This window comes from Notechis scutatus, chromosome 2 (assembly GCF_049901735.1).
Source record: "Notechis scutatus isolate UNSWTSFEM ecotype Mainland chromosome 2, rNotScu1.2, whole genome shotgun sequence".
Classification (NCBI taxonomy): domain Eukaryota; kingdom Metazoa; phylum Chordata; class Lepidosauria; order Squamata; family Elapidae; genus Notechis; species Notechis scutatus.
Genome location: NC_142010.1, coordinates 64,455,242 through 64,476,337, shown reverse-complemented (window position 1 = coordinate 64,476,337; position 21,096 = coordinate 64,455,242). Strand labels below are relative to the sequence as shown.

The 21,096-nt window shown below is 40.5% G+C and overlaps 1 protein-coding gene across 1 annotated transcript in view; it reads left to right on the top strand.

Moving 5' to 3' along the window:
* The window catches only part of GRM2 (glutamate metabotropic receptor 2), a 128,598-nt gene that overhangs the window by 46,014 nt on the left and 61,488 nt on the right, over nt 1-21,096 (top strand). The window contains exon 2 of the mRNA XM_026673234.2: nt 12,983-13,727. Coding sequence (XP_026529019.1) covers nt 13,257-13,727 — 471 coding nt within the window. The 5' untranslated portion in view covers nt 12,983-13,256. The remainder of the gene's footprint in view (nt 1-12,982; nt 13,728-21,096) is intronic.

The window sequence follows — 21,096 nt, the reverse complement described above, 5'->3', positions numbered from 1 at the left end:
TTACAATATACTGGTTCCATTCATAGCCTGATTGTTTTAGACCATAGAGGCTTTTCTTTAACAACCAACAATCATTATTATCCTTATTTTCACTTTTAATACCAACAGGTTTTTTCATATAAATAGTATGTTTTAATGGGGCGTGCAAGTAAGCAGTTTCCACATCTAAATGGTTAACTATATAGTTTTTACTAGCTGCCCACACTAAAGCTGCTCTCAAGGTTGCTGCCTTAAGACTAGGTGCAAACACCTCATCATAGTCATTAGCATTCTGCCTAAAACCTTGGGCTACTAACCTTGCCTTATGGATTAAATTACCATCTTTATCTATTTTTACCTTAAATATCCATTTGCAGCCAATGGATTTCTTTCCTACAGGTAATTTGGCATTTTCATACACCTTCATATCACTTAATGAATTCAGTTCCTTATTCATTGCTGCATACCATCTTTCTTTTTTCCTTATTAGGATACTTTTTAATTTCTTCAACAGAATTAGGAACTTGATTAATCTGGCACACTGTGTTAGCCTGGTACCTATCAGGCGGTCTAGATACACGTGTAGTTCTTCTGGGAATTACAGGGCTTACAGGAGGACTTTGTTGAACTACTACCTGTTCATCTTCCTCATCCTGTTCAGCTATTGAATCTGTTTCTTCCTTTATGGGCACTATTTCATCCTGTATTTGTCTCTTTACTTTATTTTTAAAGTTACAGGGATAACTAATGGGATTTCTATAGGATTCAATAATTACATCTTTATTGGCATCCTGTTCTAATTTCTCCCATCCTTCATGTTCTAGAAATTGGGCACTAGCACTACATAACACTTTAGATGTGCCTTTCTCCCAAAATCTATATGCCCTATGGTTTGCCTGATAACCAACGAAGAAAAATCTTTTAGCTCTATGTTGCCCTTTTTTTCTGAGTTGTGCAGGAATATGCACCCATGCTGGTGCACCAAATGTGTGCAGGTAACTTAGGTCAGGTTTCCTGCCATGCCACCTGGTAAATGGTATTTCACCTGTTGTTGTATTAACAACGTTGTTCAATATGTTATTAGCACACATTGTAGCCTCCCCCACAAAGAATCAGGTAACCCAGAATCATTTAACATTGTTCTAACCATTGCCTGTAGTGTTTGGCCTCTTCTTTCAATAAAAGCATTATGTTCTGGCCTGTATGGAGCAGACTTCTTATGCTCTATTCCAGATATCTTAAGTCTGTTCTGGAATTTGTTATTAATAAATTCCGTACCATTATCTGTCACCAGGGTTATCAGTTGTCGTTTAGACTTTCTTTCAGCAAACCTAAGCCAATTGAAAAATGTTGATATGTTTCAGTTTTGCTTTTCATTAAATAGCAAAACCCATATCTAGAATAATGGTCCATAATGCTCAGTATATATCTAGCACCCCCATACTGGGTTTCTTTGGACCTATTATGTCTGCAAATACTACTTCTAAAGGTTCTTTTGTTTTGAAACCATTTAGCCTATTTGCAGGCAATACTTTGCTCTTATCTTCACAGCAAACATTACAATGCAAATATTTATCACAAGATTTTAACCTTATTCCTTCAGATAATTCAACTGTACGTTTTAGCATTTTAAAATTTACATGCCCCAAACGCCTATGCAATAAATGGATACATTCTTCATGAGGCTTTATATTATTAAATACAGTTTGAGCCTCCCTTTCTTACTATTATCTAAGACATATAATGTTCCATTTAAAGCTGCAGTTACCCTTTTGTTATCTTTTTCAATTATGCAATTATTATCTTTAAAAGTAATTACATAACCTAATTTATCTAATACCCTTACTGAAAGCAAATTAAACTTTAGTTGCGGTACATACAACATTTTTATATCCTGGTTTATGCACGGACAATGTGCAAAACCTTCACCTTTCGCTTTCAGGTTCCAGCCATTGGCAAGAGATATATGTTGAGAGCTTGTAGACATTTTTATAAATTTTGTCTTATCTCTTGTGATGCAGTGGGATGCGCCACTGTCAACCACCCATAGATCATTCTTCATATCAGAGTTGCTAAACATGGCTAGTTCAAATGCTTTCTTTGGCTTTTTACATTCTGGCTTTTTCTCTTTTTGCAGAATCTTGCCAAATGTCCTCTGCCTCCACAATTAAAACACTTTTTAATTGTGTATGCCGTCGAAGATAAATTCTCTTCTTCCAGGTGCTTTACTTTGCTTTGCTGGTTTCTTTCAAGCTTTGAAGATAATTTCTCTTCTTTCTTATCTTCTCTCAGCTCGTCACGCTCACGCCTTCTTCTGGCTTCTTCTAGTAGCCTGCCTGTAATCTCGGTTAATGAGAGGCTTTCTTTTGGCAATACCTCTAACGAAGTCACATAGTCATCATAGCTTTGATCTAATGAAGATAATATTATGTAGACTTGTTGCAGTTCATTAAATATAAGCTCTTTTTCTTGCAATTCTTGAAAAATGCTCTTCATACAGTTTAAATGAACTAACATATCTCCATTCCTCTGAAGATGCGTTCGAAAAGCTTCCGTGTAAGATTTATATGTGCTCCTACACTGTCCCGAACATAAATCTTCCTGAGGTTCTCCCAGCAGTTTGCAGCATTTTCTTCTCCACGAATATGGACAAGCTGCTGATCACAGAGAGTCAGTCCTATGATGCATAAAGCCTGCTCATTCTTCAGTTTAAAGTCTTGTAACTTTTCTTTATCATCATCATTAGCAGGATCCCAGCTACTCACATCTGGTGGGTTTGCTATAATGTCCCACAAACCTTCTCTGCGTAGAAGTAAACTACATTTCATTGACCATGAAACATAGTTTGTTCCATCCAGCCTGGATATCATGGACAGTTGTGACAAATTTACTTGTGCCATTACTCTTCAGATATTTTGACTATTTTAAACTAATTAAAACAGTTTGTTTTTACAGTAATGTGCAACTCACACCAACTCTCTCTGCTATATCCTGGTTAGTTAGACTATGCTGCTGGGCCCATAACCAATGTTAGTGTTTGGGGATTAACCCCTAGCAGAGTATTGCAGCAGTAGTCAAGCCAGGCAGCCAAAGGAGAGCGGAAGGGCCCCAGAGTATACACACACTGAACACAAACACTGTTTGTAGTTTAAATAGTTTTTAATCCAGTTAGAGTTTAAGCATTGTCATTCAGTCCATTAAGTCATTCACAGTATTTCCATCCAGTAAGACTCACTAGTATAGTCCAAGTTAAGAGTCCTTGCAATATCTTTATCAGCCGATAAAGATATCTTCTCCTCCTCCGGTGCCTCTCTCCAGAGGAACAAACGCTGGATATTCAGCAAGAAGTTCAAAACAGTAGAACAGTAGAATTACGCAGTAAATCAGCAAACAGTAGCAAACAAGAACAGTTCAGTCACAGGCACTCACAGTCAGTAATCACAGTTAGTCACAGTAAGACACAGTTAGTCGCAGTAGGCTTTCCAGCTTCTAATGCTTCCTTATATTGTAACTTCTAACTGCACCCTTAATCGGCTAATTGCCTGCAGCATTGTGCTTAAAGTGATAAGCACTTAAACCATGATATCTAAGTTTTATATATTTATTCACCCAAACCATATTTGGTATCAATGTTATACCTAACAGTGGGTCTATCAAACTTTCATCCTATATTGAGGACCAAATGGTAACTTAAATGCACTATCAGTTTCAGCCAGGCTACTTCCAACCACATTCTTTCAACTGCGATAGTGGCGAATATCTTCCTGCATTTGTCAAGCAGTTATTCAAGCAATTGCTAACTCAATGGAATGTGAGAATAGATATCAGAGATGGCTTTAAGAATATCCATGCATTTTGCAGGTTGAATAGCTGCGAGCATAAAGCAGTGCTGATAAGAAAACAGCACATAATGTATCCAGGCATCATTCAGCCTGGCATTCAAATGGGCGAATGTATTCCTCAAGTGCTTTTGCAAATTTGTCACAACAAGTTTTGAGGGCTCTTCGGATGATTTTTTTTTCTGGATAGATGACACTAAGCCCTTGATACCTTAAAGTGCTTTGCTGGAAGGCTTCTGGAGGATGAAAACTATTTGTTTGCAATTCTTGCTGCCCCAAGTAGCATTGCTGGGCATTAACATATGACCGGCTGGCCCTATCTTACACCTTTCGAAGTGTAAGTCTCATTTACAGCCTTTGAGCAGTGTTAAATCTTCACTGTTCATAGATCCAATGGGAGAAGATGAAACGAACATAATTGTTTAATTCTATCACATAATCCCCATTAAAGGGGGATACATTTCTATTTTGGAGTGCAATAATCACTCTAAGTAGTATTGGTGTCATTTTGCTGGACTCTTTGGCAAGAGGGCAAAGAAATAGCTGGGACTATAGAGAGGAATATAACACAGGCTCAGGAGTGTCCACAGGGATCAAAAAAGTCAAGATGGCAGCCACAACCATGCAATCAAGACCCACCTCTTTTACATGGATTACACATGTAAGGATGCACACAAAAAGGATGGAGCTTCAGTGGTATTGAGTTCCCCTGTCAAGAGAGAATCGGTACAAGAAAATCTTTGCTTCTTGCTACACTTCCTCCTCCTTTTCATTTCCCCTTTCAGTGACAAACTGAACTGAAATTCCTAGTTGGATGTTGGTACCAAAGCTTTCAATATGTCAGTTTGAGCTTAATGGTAGGAATGGTCTGAAACAAGATCGGCTTTCTGGATAATTTGGTATGATTCAGTGTAAAGTGTTTGAATTATTTGATAATAGCTGAAATAAAGAAAAAGATTTCTTTCCCGGTCTTTGTATTTATGCAATTACACAGGGGGAAAAAGAAAAAAGAAACCAGTACAAATAAATAAAACTTAGAATCACCAAAAAAACAAAATTAAGCTTGTGTGCCAAAATCAAATTTCTAGGTGCCAAATGTGCTCAAAGGCACCATGTTATTTATTGTAAATACATTCCTGTTGATCTGGCTGTGGTGGATGGATCTTAATGTTCTACTAAGAAACAAAAGGAAGCAGACATTGTTCTGACAAGTTTCAAATCTGTCCACCCCTGGCTGAAGAATGTGTCTTCCAAGCCATAAACAGTCTCCCCCTTGGTATACACCCAGATCAGACAAGCAGGCACACAAGTAGATGGTTACTTAGATAGTAGGTTGGACTGTGTTATTTTTACACAGTGCAATTTTACTTTCCAGTAGCTGGAAACTGCAATTGGGGAAACATTAACATTGGTGGGTTCAAGCTGAGAATTGTTCTTTAATGCTTGTAACATATAAATTGACATTTTAATTGCGGGCTATCAGCTGGTGCTTTGAGAAAATAGTGACAACAGTGATTATTTAAACTTTCAGCACACACCTGGTGTGCTGTACTTAAACAGGTGGTTTGGTGCTTTTTTTTCCCAATCCTGCCTGAGGATAAATGTTTTGTTTGCTGTTTTTTTTCTTTAAAAAAGGATGTGCATTGAATTTATAGTTTGGTACAGGAATAATAAGCTTTGGGTTTAGATTTTGCAGAAATTATTATATGTCTGCAGCACTTATGAATCATTCTGTTTCCTAAAGTAGAACATTTTCCTTGTCTAATAATTGGAAAGGACAGCATTCCCATGATACCATTTTGCTCATAAAACTGCCTCTGAATTTAAACTGGTTTAAGCCACAGGTCTTTATAATATACAGCTTGGAAACAGAAACAATATTTAAGATACACATATTTAAAACAGATTCAGAGTACATTTTCCCGCATCAGAAGGACTGAGTTTGTGCCTTGTACTAATCAATCATTTGTTTTAACCACTGATAGCTCAATAAGCCAGATTTGTGGTTCATTCATCTATCATAGTGTTCAAATCAGTAGCGAGATTCAATTTTTTTTACTACCGGTTCTGTGGGCATGGCATTGGTGGGCGTGGCAGGGGAAGGATACTGTAAAATCTCTAGTCAGAGGTGATATTTGCCAGTTCTCCGAACTACTCAAATTTCTGCTATCGGTTCTCCAGAACTGATCAAAACCTGCTGAATACCACCTCCAGTTCAAACCAAACAGAGTTTATCAATTGAATAAATCCGTTGCAGTTTTGCTTGATGCCTCTGAAGGTAGATGAGGAATAATTTTATGCTCTTGTGTGGAATCATTAGTGGTTGCATTAGGATTCTGGTGTTCCTAAAGATGAACTTTATGCTTTGGATTTGATTTTAAAAGGTTCTTTGGACACATGGAAGCATCAGTGTAACCTCTCTGGGCAATATTTTAAAACTGCTTCTTTTCTCAGGATCATGTGAGCATAATTTAGAAAAGACTGGTCTAACAAACTATCATCCCTAAAAGTAAGGTATAATATATATCACACACAAGCTGTTACTTTCCTTCCCTCTTTGCTACTCTCCACAAGCACTGAAACCATTAATCAGACCTTCTTCCTCGTGTTGGCTATCAAGAGTTTCAACCCACTGGATATTACAGGAGATGGGGAAGAATTGATGAACCTGGGTTTGGTCCAGCAAATATGCATTACTTGATGAAATAGGAAGTTCTCTACTAAGCTGTAATTAGAACTATTGATTTAAGATGCTTTTGGCCCTACACATTTTTTTGTGCAAGTTGAAAGGGCTAACTGAAGGCCATCTCAGGTTCATTCCTCTTGTCTGCTCTACAGAAGCTCGATGCCTTTCCTATGGTCCAATTCCACTGGCTAAATTTCTTTCTGCGAGGCAAGTAGTAAAGGCAAAGCCCTTTGTTAGACTTGAAAAATGGCTGCCTTAATAATCTTGCCAGGTACTGGTGGGATGTGCTTTAAGAGCCGTGGTGGCACCGTGGTTAGAATGCAGTATGGCAGGCTAACTCTGTCACTGCCAGCAGTTTGATTCTTACCAGGCTCAAGGTTGATTCAGCCTTCCACCCTTCCGAGGTCAGTAAAATGAGTACCCAGATTGTTGGGGGCAATAGGCTGACTCTGTAAACCACTTAAAAAGGCCTGTAAAGCACTGTGAAGCAGTATATAAGACTAAATGCTATTGTCATTTGTGGCTTCCCACTTGCAGTTGGGCAGAGAATAGGATAGAGATCATTCAACTAAGCACAATTCTGCCTGTGTTTTTAATAAGGCTCCTACAAAAGCTTGGGGTAAGAAGAGAAGAATTGGAGGCCATTTAATAATGAGGGTCTTCCCAGTCTCGATTGTGACTGGGAAGTTTTTTCCCAATTCATGATGAAGAATTGAGAATTTACTGAGACAGGCAACTCCATGGACTGATGCTACTTCCAGATTCAATGGCTATGAAGTGGATTGGACAGTCTCTGCACAGCCCTAAAATACATCTCAGCTGTGTTAATGTAATTGAGTTAGGAAGCCCGAGATCCCATGGCAATCATTTCATTAAACAATGCTTACTTTTATGGAAAGCTTCCTGCCTCTCTTACATTTTTTTAATATGCTATTATCTGTTTAAAATAATTGTTGGCATGACAGCATTATAAAACTAATAGCAGCCTTGGAGTAGTTGTGAGTTTGATGGACTAATAATTTAAACAAGAATGAAAACATATAAAGTTCATTCTATGCTATTTGTGAGGCATGCAGAGTGCTTGAAGGGGGAAATCAATCTTAGCAACAGGAAGGAAATATTTGAAATCCTCCTTTGGCCATGCAATTTCTTAGGATTGAATTGCATTACTCCATTCCGCCAAAGAGATGACAGGGACAAGTTCTTATCTCCTCTGAACGTACAGTGTAAATGTTGAATCAACTACAGTTACGATAAACACATTTGTGCTGCAAGCGAAAAAGTAATAACCATTTTCAAGGCTAATTGTGCAATAAGTGGGCTAGCAGCAGAAATTGTCACAATGTGCAATCTTACACTTAACTAATCCCTACTGAGACTAATGCACTTCCAGGCATATAACATTAGGCTGGTGGTAGCTAATAACACGAGTTTATTACCTCTGCTGCGAATGCGGCAAGGATTCAGAGTGAAGGATCTGTAACATCTGCAAATATGACTTGTCAGCTGAGACAACTCTTCAAGTTTGAGCAGCAGCAGAGAGACACAAGTTCAGTCCTGGGAAATTCATGGGAAGCTTTAAAGGCCTGTAGGTCATGGATACATTGAAGAGAGGGCATAAGCCAAGGGTGCTGAAAATCCATTGACCAAGGGGTTGGAAAATGCAGCCACAACCTACCCCCTCCCCATGATAATAAGGGTTTTAGAATTGTAAGTCACCCAGAGTTGCTTTGTTGAGTTGGGTGGCTATAGAAATCGAATACATACATAAACAAGCTAGAACTTGGTCTCACAGATCTCCATTCAGAAGAGTTGGTATGCAGCAATCCCAAATTTAGTTCCACTTGGTCCCCCATTTCAAAGTATGAGGTGTCTTGTTTCCCCAATGGACTGGACAAATAACATGAGTGTTAGTTGCAGAATTATGTGCTAATAATGAGAAATGACACTGACCTGTTTGGTTAGGAATAAAACCAATACTTTTATAAAAGATTGAAAACTTTTTAGGGACTTTTTGCTGAAAATGAAACTATAACTGAAGATCGATGGATTTGATGATTGAAAAAGGGTTAAATAAAGGGTTGAAAAGATCTTTTGTAGAGTTAACAAAGGGGGAGTGCATTTACATGTTGAAAAGAAGGTCAGAAGTCATTTTCTTCTTCTGATTCTTTCTTCTTTAATTAGTTCCTCTTCTTTCTTTTCCTGTTTTCCTTCCCGTGTTATTTTTCTTTCATCTTTTTTCCTTTTTTTTTCTTTACATTTATCTTTTATGTATGTAAAAACTTTCAGCAAAATATATATATATAAATAATTAGGTAATGGCACATTAATGCAACTTACCAAAATTGTTGGAAACAAAATAAAAATAACAATTGTGTAATGCCATTCCATGGCTGTAATAAACTTAACTAATTACGCACATCTAATGTCAATTATATAAATTTTGGTTTAACAGACAATTCAAATTTCCTCCCTCCCATTAAACTGAGACCTATCATGGCGTGTAACATATGCCCCTGCCATAAAAAGAAATAAGGCTAGTGGAACAAGTCAGTTGTCTCTGCAGATCAGCTAAAATTGAGTGGAATCATGGGCAGTATTAATGATACAACTGAGGATCACAATTTTTTATAAGGAGGCATATTTGGAATTTTGACAGTAAGTTATAGTGACTTTGTGAGATGGTTGCCATGGTGAGCATAATTCTTCAGAACCAACAATGACACCCATGGGCAATCACCAGGCTAACCACCCATTATATTTTTACAAATACTTTCATTTAAAAAGAAATGAATGGGAAGGTAGTAATCCTGCAAAGCAAAACACAGCTTCCATGCATAATAGATTACCCAATGTGTTTTGGAGCTCCCCAAAAGAGTTGGTGCAAGTATAGAAAATAAATTAGTGGGTGGCTATGCTCTAGGGCCTACTAGTCCAGAAAAAATTGGTAACACACACCATAGGAGAAAATATTGTGAAATTGCCCAAAGCTAGTTTTCAAAACTCCCAATATCTCCAACAGTCCGAAAAACTTGGGGGCTCCTGATAAAGCAATCAGAAAATTCCTATTTATCAAAAAAACAACGAACTGGTGGCATTGCTCACCTCCAATCCTTCTAACCATCCAGGATTTTTTTTCTGTCACTCAACAGATTACTTTTTCTTTTTCATGTCAGTGTAGGTGGACATTCTTCCAAACAAAGCATTGATTGCAGCTATCCATCATTTTTATTTCCTTATAATAGCTCTGGAGCCTACCTGGATCCCAGAGGCATTCTTGGAAAACAGATTTTGTGAGAAGCTGGTCTTTTGCTTTGCAGTATGTTGACCTTTTTTTAAAAAAAATAAAAAACAAATTCTCCTTTACAGACACTCCTGTAGCTTCGAAAACTCCACGTTACGGCTTCCTTGCATGAAACTATTGCCATTTTGTAGGATAGGTCTTGGACAGAGACCTTGATCCCCTCAGGGACAAGAGAACAGTTCCAATTCATTTCTTTGCTACCAGATCATGAGCAATTTCTATATAAAGGCTGTGATGGGGGTTTACATTAGAAGCTCTTTTCCGTTCGCCTGTTTTGAAGCAGATATGCCAAAGATGCCTGAGGCCATATGAGATCTTTACCAATGGCTGGTCCCCAGCATTACACTGTCTGAGTCACAGCATAATTGTAGATTCGAAATGCAAGCATCATCTGAAATGGCAGTTAAAGCTTCCTCAGCAGGGGCACTTTAGCTGACAGAAACCATTAGCAGCTCAGGTGATGGCTTCATTCTTCTTTAATGATAGGACCATTGTGTTCCTACAGCCACACTCTACTATCCAACCCTGGGCCAATGGACTGGCAAACTACACAGTGGCCATCATGGGCTCCTTCTTCACGGAGTGAATTTTAAAGCTTATCTCCCTGCAGGCATCTTGCCAAGGAAGCTCTGTGGATATTGTATTTATTTAAAGAACAAAGAAATAGGATACAGTAGATTGACTAAAATGGCCAGAGAATTCTTCACAGTGGAGAATTATCATATATATTAGTGCACGCTTTTAGAAATGGTTAAGAGGAATGGTTTGTTCAAGTTTTAAAACACTTCTTCCTGAACACACACACACACACACACACACACAGAGAGAGAGAGAGAGAGAGAGAGAGAGAGAGAGAGAGAGAGAGAGAGAGAGACAGAGGTGGTCTTAGACATTTTAACCCCATGTGGAGGGTGAAAATAACTTCCACACATTCCTCCTTCTTACAATCCTTCGCTATTCATAAAGGGCATGGAGCAATTCAACAGTAACTAGAATCTTCTTTGTGCTGTGCTTTCAGCCCCTGTCTCTCAAAGGGGACTGATACTAATTTTCCAGATAAAATGCTACCGTTGCATAGTGTTGTCCTAGGGAGCCCCTTGAAAGGCACATCCTTAACTAGGTACACCCTCAGTAAAGCTGCCTTCTAGTCATCACCATGGTGACAAGAAACTTTCAAGTGATCCAAATTGGGACTTCCTTCATTTTCAGCCTTAAAACACAGAAACAATAGGAAGGCACGGCTTTTATTCCCTGGAATTTAGGTTATTCTGGAATGAAGGCTTTATTATTATGTCCTGCAAGCCTTCAGATGCTTTTAGACAAGTGAGATTATTTTCAGCGAAGCAGTTAAAGATGGTCACGAGTCAATTTATTGTCAACTCCCAGTCAATTTGTTCAATATCATCAGCAACGGTTTCAAATAGGCAATTTCAGTGTTACCTGCAAGTGCTTGTCAGCTATTTTGGCTCCTTTAGAAGAGAGGCCTAACTCTGAAAGGACACTTAGACAGAACTAGATTGTGACCTCGCAAAATAAAACAGCTTGCAATAACAACAACAGCCCACCCCGAGCACTACATGGTACTTCAGCTCCGTGTCATTCGTCCTTCCAAATTAATTCTAGGAGAACAACTTCTGAAACAAAAAATGTCAACAGAAAAATTATGCCAAACAGCTATGAGCGTGCAGTCTTGCTTCTAAAACACAGGGGGGGGGGGCTTAAGGGGAGGGGGGAAATCTAAAAATAAGAATGATGCAAACCCTATCCTTTGTAGTGCCTCACGTGCAAAAGGGATTTGGTTCTCATCAAATGGTTGCTGCTGCCATCTTGACTTTTTTGACCTACTGTCTTTGGAGGCCCTTGCTAGAATGCAATGGATTGGGTTGATAAAAGACAAAAGAAGTTTAAACTCTATGAAGAGGATAAAAGAAGCAGAAATGAAAAGGCTTTGGAGATTGGTTCCTGCATCCTGGCTATATGAAGTTGAGGTAGAAAGAAATAAATCAGTTTACAACTCTGTTCAAGAATCTTTAAAAACAGTCCTCTTTCCATGATAGCAGTGATTTTGCTATTATTAAGAAGCATTATCCATGACTGAAAAATCAAGGTATTGCAGTATTTCTAGCTCTGTGAAACTGCACTTTTCATATCTAACCTCCTAGTATATGTCCACTTTATTTCACCTTGGAATTTCTTTTCAGGGCGCAAAGGATAATAGTGTTGCCAAGGGTTGTCAAAAAAAAGAAGAAGTCAACATTGCCATAATTATGTCATCAGCCCTTCCCCAAGTAGGCATGTTGTATATGTGAATGTAAATAAGGGGGGGGGGTTGATTCCATGGGTCGCAGGTGCCACCTTGTAATTTAAATATGAACAAAAAATACCCAACAACCCTTGGAGATATTATGATTGGTGTAACTGTACAGCATTTCCTTTTTTTACTTGAGAATAAATAATACACCTTGAAAATTATAAGAATGATTATTTTTTAAAGGAAATAGAAATTTTAGAATTTATTTTCTTCAAGTAGAGAATCTGTAGGGCCTGCCGAGCAGAGTGGGAATTTAGGACTTCAGCAGTACCCTGCAGTTAGGCACTTTCTAGGTGGGTTGGTCTCCGCCAGTTCCAGATAAGCATGATTTGTAGGATATGGAAGTGACAGCACAATGCATCTGAAGGGCATCTGAAATTACCTTTGATCCTCATTATGGCCCGAGGAACATATTCCCCATGACTTTGCTTTGAATGCTGAAAAAGGAGATTCTGATTCACTCAAAGTAAATGCAGGTTTCTTTGCCAGAGGGCCTTTAAGTCATTGCTGTGAAGTAAGCAGCAGGCCATGCCAATGTCCCTATGATGATACATACATCATGACACCATTGTACAACTGATGCCATTGCGACGTAATGACATATCATTTGATACAACTATGGAAATCGGGTCATTTGTATCACCCTTGCTTCTTCTGTTTATTCCCATGTGTGGAGTGACTGATTTAGACACACACGCGCACACTCCAACCCTGTAGAAGTGGTAATATTGGTAACCCGAGGGCTCCTCATAAAAACTCAGACCTGGAACAGAAAAGAACTTGTCCTAATGCAACTGATGACCCACTACCACCTTCTTCTTCTTTTTCTTTCTCTTTCTCTCTCTCTCTCTCTCCTCCTGCAGGCATTGGGCTTTCATTCTCAAAAGCCTCCAGCCAAGAAGCAGCAGCTGGAGCAACAAGCAAGGAGGTTTCCATTAAAGCTCCTCCTGAGGCGAGGGGTGCAATTGATCCTTACAGTTGAACCTAAGGTGCTCTGTTTCCTCCATGGCCGCTTGCACTCTTGCACTCTATGGGCTCAGCTTCCCAAAACAAATGAGAAACCATCTAAGGCCTTTGTGTTGACTGGATTATTCTAGTGGTTCAGAGAGGCCTTGGCTGCCTTTTTGGAGCAACACAATGATATTCTTGGCTACCCTATGGATGTTGCTGATTTGCCCTGTTACATGCTTTGCCAATACTCAGAATCCAAGCTATAATGTGGCGACCAAGAAGGAGATCAGCTTGGAAGGAGACTTAGTTATTGGAGGCCTGTTCCCAGTTCATGAGAAAGGTGGCCCCGCAGAGGATTGTGGCAAAATCAATGAACATCGTGGCATCCAGCGTCTTGAGGCTATGCTGTTTGCCCTAGATGAGATCAACAAGAACCACCATATTCTACCAGGCATTACCCTAGGGGCACACATCCTGGATACCTGCTCTAAAGACACCTATGCCCTGGAGCAATCACTGGATTTTGTCCGTGCCTCCCTCACCAGAGTGGATGGCTCTGAGCATATCTGTCCTGATGGGTCCTACGCCATCCATGACGATGTACCTACAGCCATCACAGGTGTCATTGGGGGTTCCTACAGTGATGTCTCCATCCAGGTACAAGGGACAAAAGAGAGAGAAAGAGAGAGTTTGTGGGGATGTTGGTGCCTAGAACCAAGAGACTTTATGTTTGGAACCTTGTGATAAGGTACTGAGCAATGTAAAAGAAGGAAATTGGGCTTGCAGAATTGAGCATTAGGTAAAAGCCTTGGAAGATTTATGTTGATTTTATGGACATGGGGAAATAGGGAATAACATTAGCATACTATGTGGAGGATATATTTAGTCTGAAATTAGACTTGGCCTGTACATCATAAGATAGTAGAAAATCTGTGATTGCCTAATGTTACTCTACTACAAAATTTTAGCACTTCCATTCCAGCCAGTTTGGTCAACACTGAGGAATGTTGGAGATTTATTACAACAACATCTAAAGAGCCATCTCTGGTTTATGGGATGTTGTAAGGATTGCTGAGACATAATAAGTGAACAGCTGCAAAAGTTCCATTTCTTTTATTTCCTGACTGTAATTCATAATCAGTACTCGGGAAATAAAACTTTCAATATATCACATGTAATGGGACTCAAAAAGATGCCATTCACCCATCCCTTTTCATTTATTTATTAGGGACTGGACAAGTTTTAACCTCTTTTTCCTTAAAGACTAAGAATGCATTACTGTGTATTTACTTCAGACCAACTAATATGGGACTAGAATGTGAGTAAGTATGCCTTTATTATTAAATTTGTTTGCCACGCATCTCACTGCATAAAATGTATGGGTTTATGCTGTAAATATATCCATTTTCAACGAGAAGCACTTTCTATCTTATTCTTTGACTAAACATAAGACTGAGTGGAATTCTTCCACAAGTCATAATGAGGGTAAAATAAGTACAGTAATAACCATAATTTTAAGGTTGATATTTCTTTTTGAAAAATTATTGCTTTGCCTTATGCATCCATCAAATAAACGCAATTCTTTCATTCTGTGTCAAAAATAATTCTATAGATGAAATGTTGATCTAAATCAGAGGTAGTCAACCTTTTTATACCTACCGCCCACTTTTGTATCTCTGTTAGTAGTAAAGTTTTCTCTAACCACCCACCGGTTCCACAGTAATGGTGATTTATAAAGTAGGGCAGTGGTCCCCAACCTTTTTTGTACCAGGGACCGGTTTCAAGCAGAAAATTTTTGCAAGGACCGGTGGGGGGGAGAAGAGAAGGAGGCTTCGCTCTCTCGCTGCTCCACCAGCCCAGGAAGACACTGCTTCAAAGAAGCGGGGGCTTTCCTGTCGCCGCAGCTATTCCGAGCGCCCGTTTCACCCCCCACCCCCACCCCACCCGCCGCGCGCCGCTTCAATCCACAGTGTCCCGTTCTGCCTGCCTGCCTGCCTGCCTTAGTTTCTGGTTGTTTGGGAGCAGCTTCGGCTGAGAATAAAAACTATTCGCCTCTTTTACTCAGCCGAAGCTGTTCCGATTCAACCATTAACGAAGGCAGGCAGGCAGGCAGGCAGAACGGAGCACTGGGTTGAACCCTGCGCGTGAACGCGCGGGCGGGCGGGCGGGCAGGGTGGGGTGGGGGAGAAACGGGCGCTCGGAGGCGCTGCGGCGACAGGAAAGCTCCCCTGCTTCTTTGAAGCAGTTTCTTCCTGGGCTGGTGGAGGAGCGAGAGAGCGACTGAGAGAGCTGACCCAGAGAGAAGGACAGGCTTCGGTTGCTTCCTCCCTCCCCTTCTTTCATTTGTGTCCTTGATCCCCGATCCCAGCAGCATTCACCGAAGGTGAAGAAAGCCGCCATTTTTTTAAAAAAAAATTCTTTGCGGCCCGGTAGAGAGTGCTCCACGGCCCGGTACCGGTCCGCGGCCCGGTGGTTGGGGACCCCTGAAGTAGGGGACAAAACCCCTACCGCCCACCATGAAAGCTGGAATGCCCACTAGTGGGCGGTAGGGACCAGGTTGACTACCACTGATCTAAATCATGAGCCTCAGGACTTCTCCTCCCTCACACTTACTATGGGAATTGGCCACCTAAGGATTCTAAACCTTTTTTGTCCTGTGAAAGAAGAGAATATTGAAGAAAAAAGGAATATTGAGGTGGTGGAGGGGGAGGAGAAATGGAATAGAACTGTTACCTGGAGTGGAATTTTAATGTCATGTGTTTGTAACATAAATGACAGACAGACAAAGAACACAAACAGACAAACAAGGCAAGAACCCACAGGTTACACTGTGGGAGAAGAGAAATTGGTCATTTAGGAAAAATGATATAAAACTTCAGTTGAGGATTTTTAGCAGTTTCTGAATATTTTGGCAGGAGTCCCTGCAATGGAGGGAATGTATAATCATGTTAATTCCAACACCTGTTCAGAAATGAAGACCACCTTGAAGTCCAACCAGATCTTCACCTCTTCTTTTGGGCTCATTCCTTTCCACAAAAGTGCTCTCTGATTTAAAGCTTGTTAATGTAAAGACCATATCCCATAGCTTTCATGTGACAAAGTAATTAGCTGCTGCTGTTGAAAAATCCCCATTAATGCTACAATTAATGCAAATTAATATATCATTATCGTGTAGAGAGCCACTGCCAAAAGACAGAAACAGAATATTGAATGTCGCTATCTTACTTACCGAGGGAAGAAGTGCTGGTTGCCAGGGCTTTGCTCTTAGATTTCTGACCTACTTCCCCAAAACAGGACATAAGGAAGGAAGACCAATTCCTTCAAATCAAGCCTATAGCATCCCAAGGTGGACTTTTATTCAGCCCAACCTCTGGCTGAGAAGAGTTTGTTGAAGCTGCATTAGCACTCAAGAGCTCTCACCAGCCTAGTTTTTTTTCTATTAAGCTTCAAGGGCTTCATGCTATGTTTGCCTCAGTCTCAGATTTGGCCTGAATTCCAGTTGCCCAGAAACCATAAGATTCCTTTAGAGATACCTGGATCCACTGCTACTTGTCACTTAATTTCAGCAAATCTTCTGGAGACATGCCAGGACAAACCTCCTTCATTGCTTAGTCTAATGACCCTGCAACTCTAGAGAATATGATATTGTTGCCATTATGGAAATTTGGTGGGATTAAACCCATGAATGGAAGATACAGCTAAAGGGGTTGGAATTGTTTAAAAGAAACAGACCTAATAAAAGAGGAGGTGGAGTTGCGTTTTATATATAAGAAATAACTATATGTCTACAGAAATAGAACGACAATGAAAAACATCTTGAATGTACTTGGGTCAATATAAAATGAAAAAAGAACGACATTGACATAGGGGAATACTACAGTCCACACAACCAAACAGAATAAATAGATGAACATTTTGCTAGTCAGTTAACTAATGTATGCAGGAAGCACACCACAATAGTAATGGGAGACTTTAACTACTAGCAACTGGGAGACAAACTGCACCAAGTGGAAGATCAAACAGATTTGTGACAAACCTGGCAGACAACTTTGTCTCCCAAAAGGTAGAGGAGAAAACTAGAGGGTCAGCCATACTGGAGTTAATTCTCACTAACAGAGATGAAATGATAGAAGGTGTTGAAGCTACAAGAACCTTAGGGAGGAGTGATCATGCAATATTGGAATTCAACATTATGCAAGCACAAGCAATAGAACAAAGTCGGACTAAAGTCTTGGACTTCATGAGAGCTGATTTCTGCTCTGTTAGAATCAGCTTTTGGTGCCTGGAAAAAAAAAAAACCAAGAGGAAATTGTGGCAGGAAGGTTATATTTGGGGGAACAAACAAATGATCCCAACACAAATCCTTATGCCATTTTTTAATATGCTGTTTACACATTGGCTTTCCTCATAGGTATATCTTATGTGCACAGCAGGATATCTTGCTGGCAGAACAACACAGACAAATTTAGGATTGGTCACTGAAATGCAGAATTGGGTTGAAAAAAAATTGGACAGTGCCATCCCGGCTCCTACCTGGCCCAACTCTGTTTTTATTTAGAAAGGACCACATGACTGCTCAACCTTTTCCTGTTCCTTCAAACTGGGAAAAGCAGAAGATGCTACCCCAACTCTAGGTATGCCTCCTCTCTTGGGACTCCATTCTTTGTCCTGCCATTTGGCACTCTACAGCCTTTATGTTTTACTCTGACATGTAAGTGAATTTCCAAGACAGAAAAAAATAACCCTCTTTTCAAAGGGATCTGGTTCTGGGATAGAGTGATTTATATTTAGATAATTTAAAAAAAAACCCAAAGCCATGTGATTGGAAAACAAGGAAACATAGAGATTCCTAGCTTTCTTCTCTTGTCTGCCTCTTCATTCTCCAGAACCAGACACTCATGCAAGCTAGTAATGTAAGAGCCTACTCTATTCCATATCTAGAAAATGAATAAGAGCCAGCCATGTTCATGCTTGAGCTGCAAGATGGGTGGCATATAAATTTAATAAATAAAATGCGGAGTGAAATATTAACAGAAGGCCATGTTACTTTGTGAGAGTTTGTAGCGATCCAGCCAGCACACAAGCAAATAATTCTCATTATATAGAAGAAACCTCTTTATATACAAAATATATAAAACATGATGCATGTATACAATACCCATGCAGTTCTTGCAACATGGTAGAGAGAAGAAGAAGAGAGAAGAAGAAGAGAGAAGAAGAAGAAGAAGCAAGTACTCCCAAGCAAAGACAAAATGAATTCTCTCAGCACAGAAAGTTAATCTAAGCAATGCCCTGGCTCCAAGCTGGCTCACATGGCTCAGACAACAAATCCTGTGTCTCAGTCTCCAAACAGTTCCCATTGGCTGACTTGTTGCTATGGCTATTCCAGTTCATAAATTCTTATACACTAACATACTATTTGAGAGGCCCCCTACTTCGCACTACTCCCATGGATACTCAATGTCCCTTAAGCCTTTCCAGGAATGGATAGAAACTCCCTATCTACCACAAGATGGGCACTCTCCCAGGGAATAAATGGCAGTCAATACTCTTCCAACATCCAAAGCAGGGTGAGGCATCTTCTTCCCTTGAGGACCCAAAGAACGAGTGGCTCACAGAAGTTGAAGTGGTACATTTCAAAGAATGTTGCTTGCCTACCTCAACTCTGCTGTTCCCAGCATCTGTTTAACCTCCCACTTCTAGGGAGTTTTGAAACTGCAGTCATTTATTTAAAAAGGGCAAATGTTGTTCCTGATAGCTTCTTCATAAATGCCCTTGCTGTGTCCATGGAGATTCTCATCCACGTCATGGTTCTCCCAAAGGTTCTTGGATGAGAAGTGAAACATCTTCTAAGGAAAACCACAAAGTCCAGTTGCCTCTTGGAAAAGCAACTTTGGGACAACCTAGCTGTGACTGTTTCTTCTCTGCCCAAAAGAGCAAATATTGCTGACAAACTCCAGCTTGTTTTGGATAAGGAGGCCATAAAAGAAATACATAAAGCTGATGGTCTCTCCCATATCCTCCCACCTCTCAGAGCTTTAACACTGTGCATCAGTAGACAAAGAATGTAAGACAGAATCCAGAATACAAAGCAAAGCACAATAGATGGCCGTTTTTGCAAAGGAATCTTCTGCTAAACCCAACAAATCAAGAGTTGGATAAACAAAGAAGGGCAAGCAAGGATACAAAAGGGAAGAGTTATAGATGGCAAGATAATCAGTGAGCTTATTAAAAGAGTAAGCAGATCAATTAGCTAAGGTGGCTACTCCTCTTCACAGAGCTGTGCGGTAGCAACACAAAAGATATTTATTAATAACTCTGGGTTCTTCTTACTAGTTGATCTCCCCTGTGTTTTGCTGGGAAGAACCTGAGGGTGTTCTGTCTCCAGTTCTCTCCACTCCGTCCCCTGGGATTGGCAGAGAAAGCGACACATTTGAATCAGCTAAGACACTTTTTGTCCAAAGTAAGCAGTAAATTAACACTTTTCCCCACATCTCTATTATGTTTTCTTCTAAGATGTTTCTGCAAAAGCTCTTTAAAAGGGGAAGAAAGTTCAACAACTGGCATGTTTTTGCAAAAGTGCGTGTATGCACGTATGTACAGGTGCACACCTATAGTATCTTTTGCCAGGATGCAGCTAATTTAAGAAAGTAACTGGACCCTTCAAACAAGAGGGTACCTATGTTTCATTCATATAAGGATAAATAAATGAAGGGATCAGTTTTAGAGGAAAAAAGGATCAGCTTCATATATAAATCCTTCCATTCCCCCACCATTCAGTCGGAATTGAAGCTTCTTGGATGAGAAGCAAAATGTCTTCAAGGAAAAACAAAGGAAGTCCAGTTGCCTGTTGAAAAAGTACCATTGGGACAACCATGACCTGGATGACTGAGAATCTCCACAGACAATTGGCTCCATAGAAATGGTGCAAAAGACCCTGGTAGATGGAGGAACGGGGGCTGACTAGTGAGTAACAGAAAACAAACACCAGACTCCCCCAAAAGATGACAGCCTGCTGAAGTTTAAAGTTGAAAACCAAAGCAGACCTTTGGAGTCCCTGTAGCATGAACCTCAAAGTAACATTCCAAATAAAAGAGCTAACCAAGGAGGTCCACAGGTCGATCAGCCACCGCTATTTGAGGCATGTTCTCCTGCTTTCACACCAACAGCCTCAGTGAGCCTTTCAGTTTAGCTCTGGGCATATGAATAGTCTCTGGCCAGGGGTGGAATTCAAAAATCCCAGCAACCAGTTCACTGCCCAGTTGCTGGGTGGGTGTGGCCATGGTGGGCGTGGCTTCCTGGAACTTCTGGAGGGGGGATTTTTTTGCCTTCCCTAGGGTTTGGAGGCTTCTCTCGGGCCTCTGGGAGGGTGAAAATTGTTCTATTGCCAGGACAAAGCAGAGTCGAAGACCGGAGTTGAATTCAGCTCTTTATTAGCAACCAGTAACTTCAACTAAAGTCGAGCCGCGGCAGCCCTTTTTATAGCGGCTGCTCGTGGCTCGCAACCAATGGCATGTATTTAAACTTCCCGCCGCTTAGGCGGCCAATCGGAAACTGTCATTATTAACCAATCGTTAAGCTATGTTGACTAACCAATAGAAATGTGGTATTAGAAGTATGTACATGAATACACTACAAAAATGGCTTCCCCTGGGCTATGGAGGCCCCCTGAAAGCCGGAAACAAGCCTGTTTCCAGACTTCTGGTACTTCCAGAAGGCCCGTTGTTTTCCCCCTCCCCAAGCCTCCGCATGGACCCTGCACTTACCTACATCAAAAACGGGCTGCAAGGAGACTCCTGGGAGGGGCTGGGTGGGGTGGCCAGGGCCAGCAGTTAGGTTTAAATACTGGTTCGGCGAACCAGATGCAAATTTAACATCCGGTTCGCCTGAACCAGTCCAACCCGGTAGAAGCCCAGTCCTGTTCTTCCCTTTGAGGAAGGCTTTCTAGCATGAGGAACCACATCTCTTCCCTACCTGGGGAATGAGCTAAATCCCAACCAGGCAGTCCAGAAGGGCTGGGGAGCTT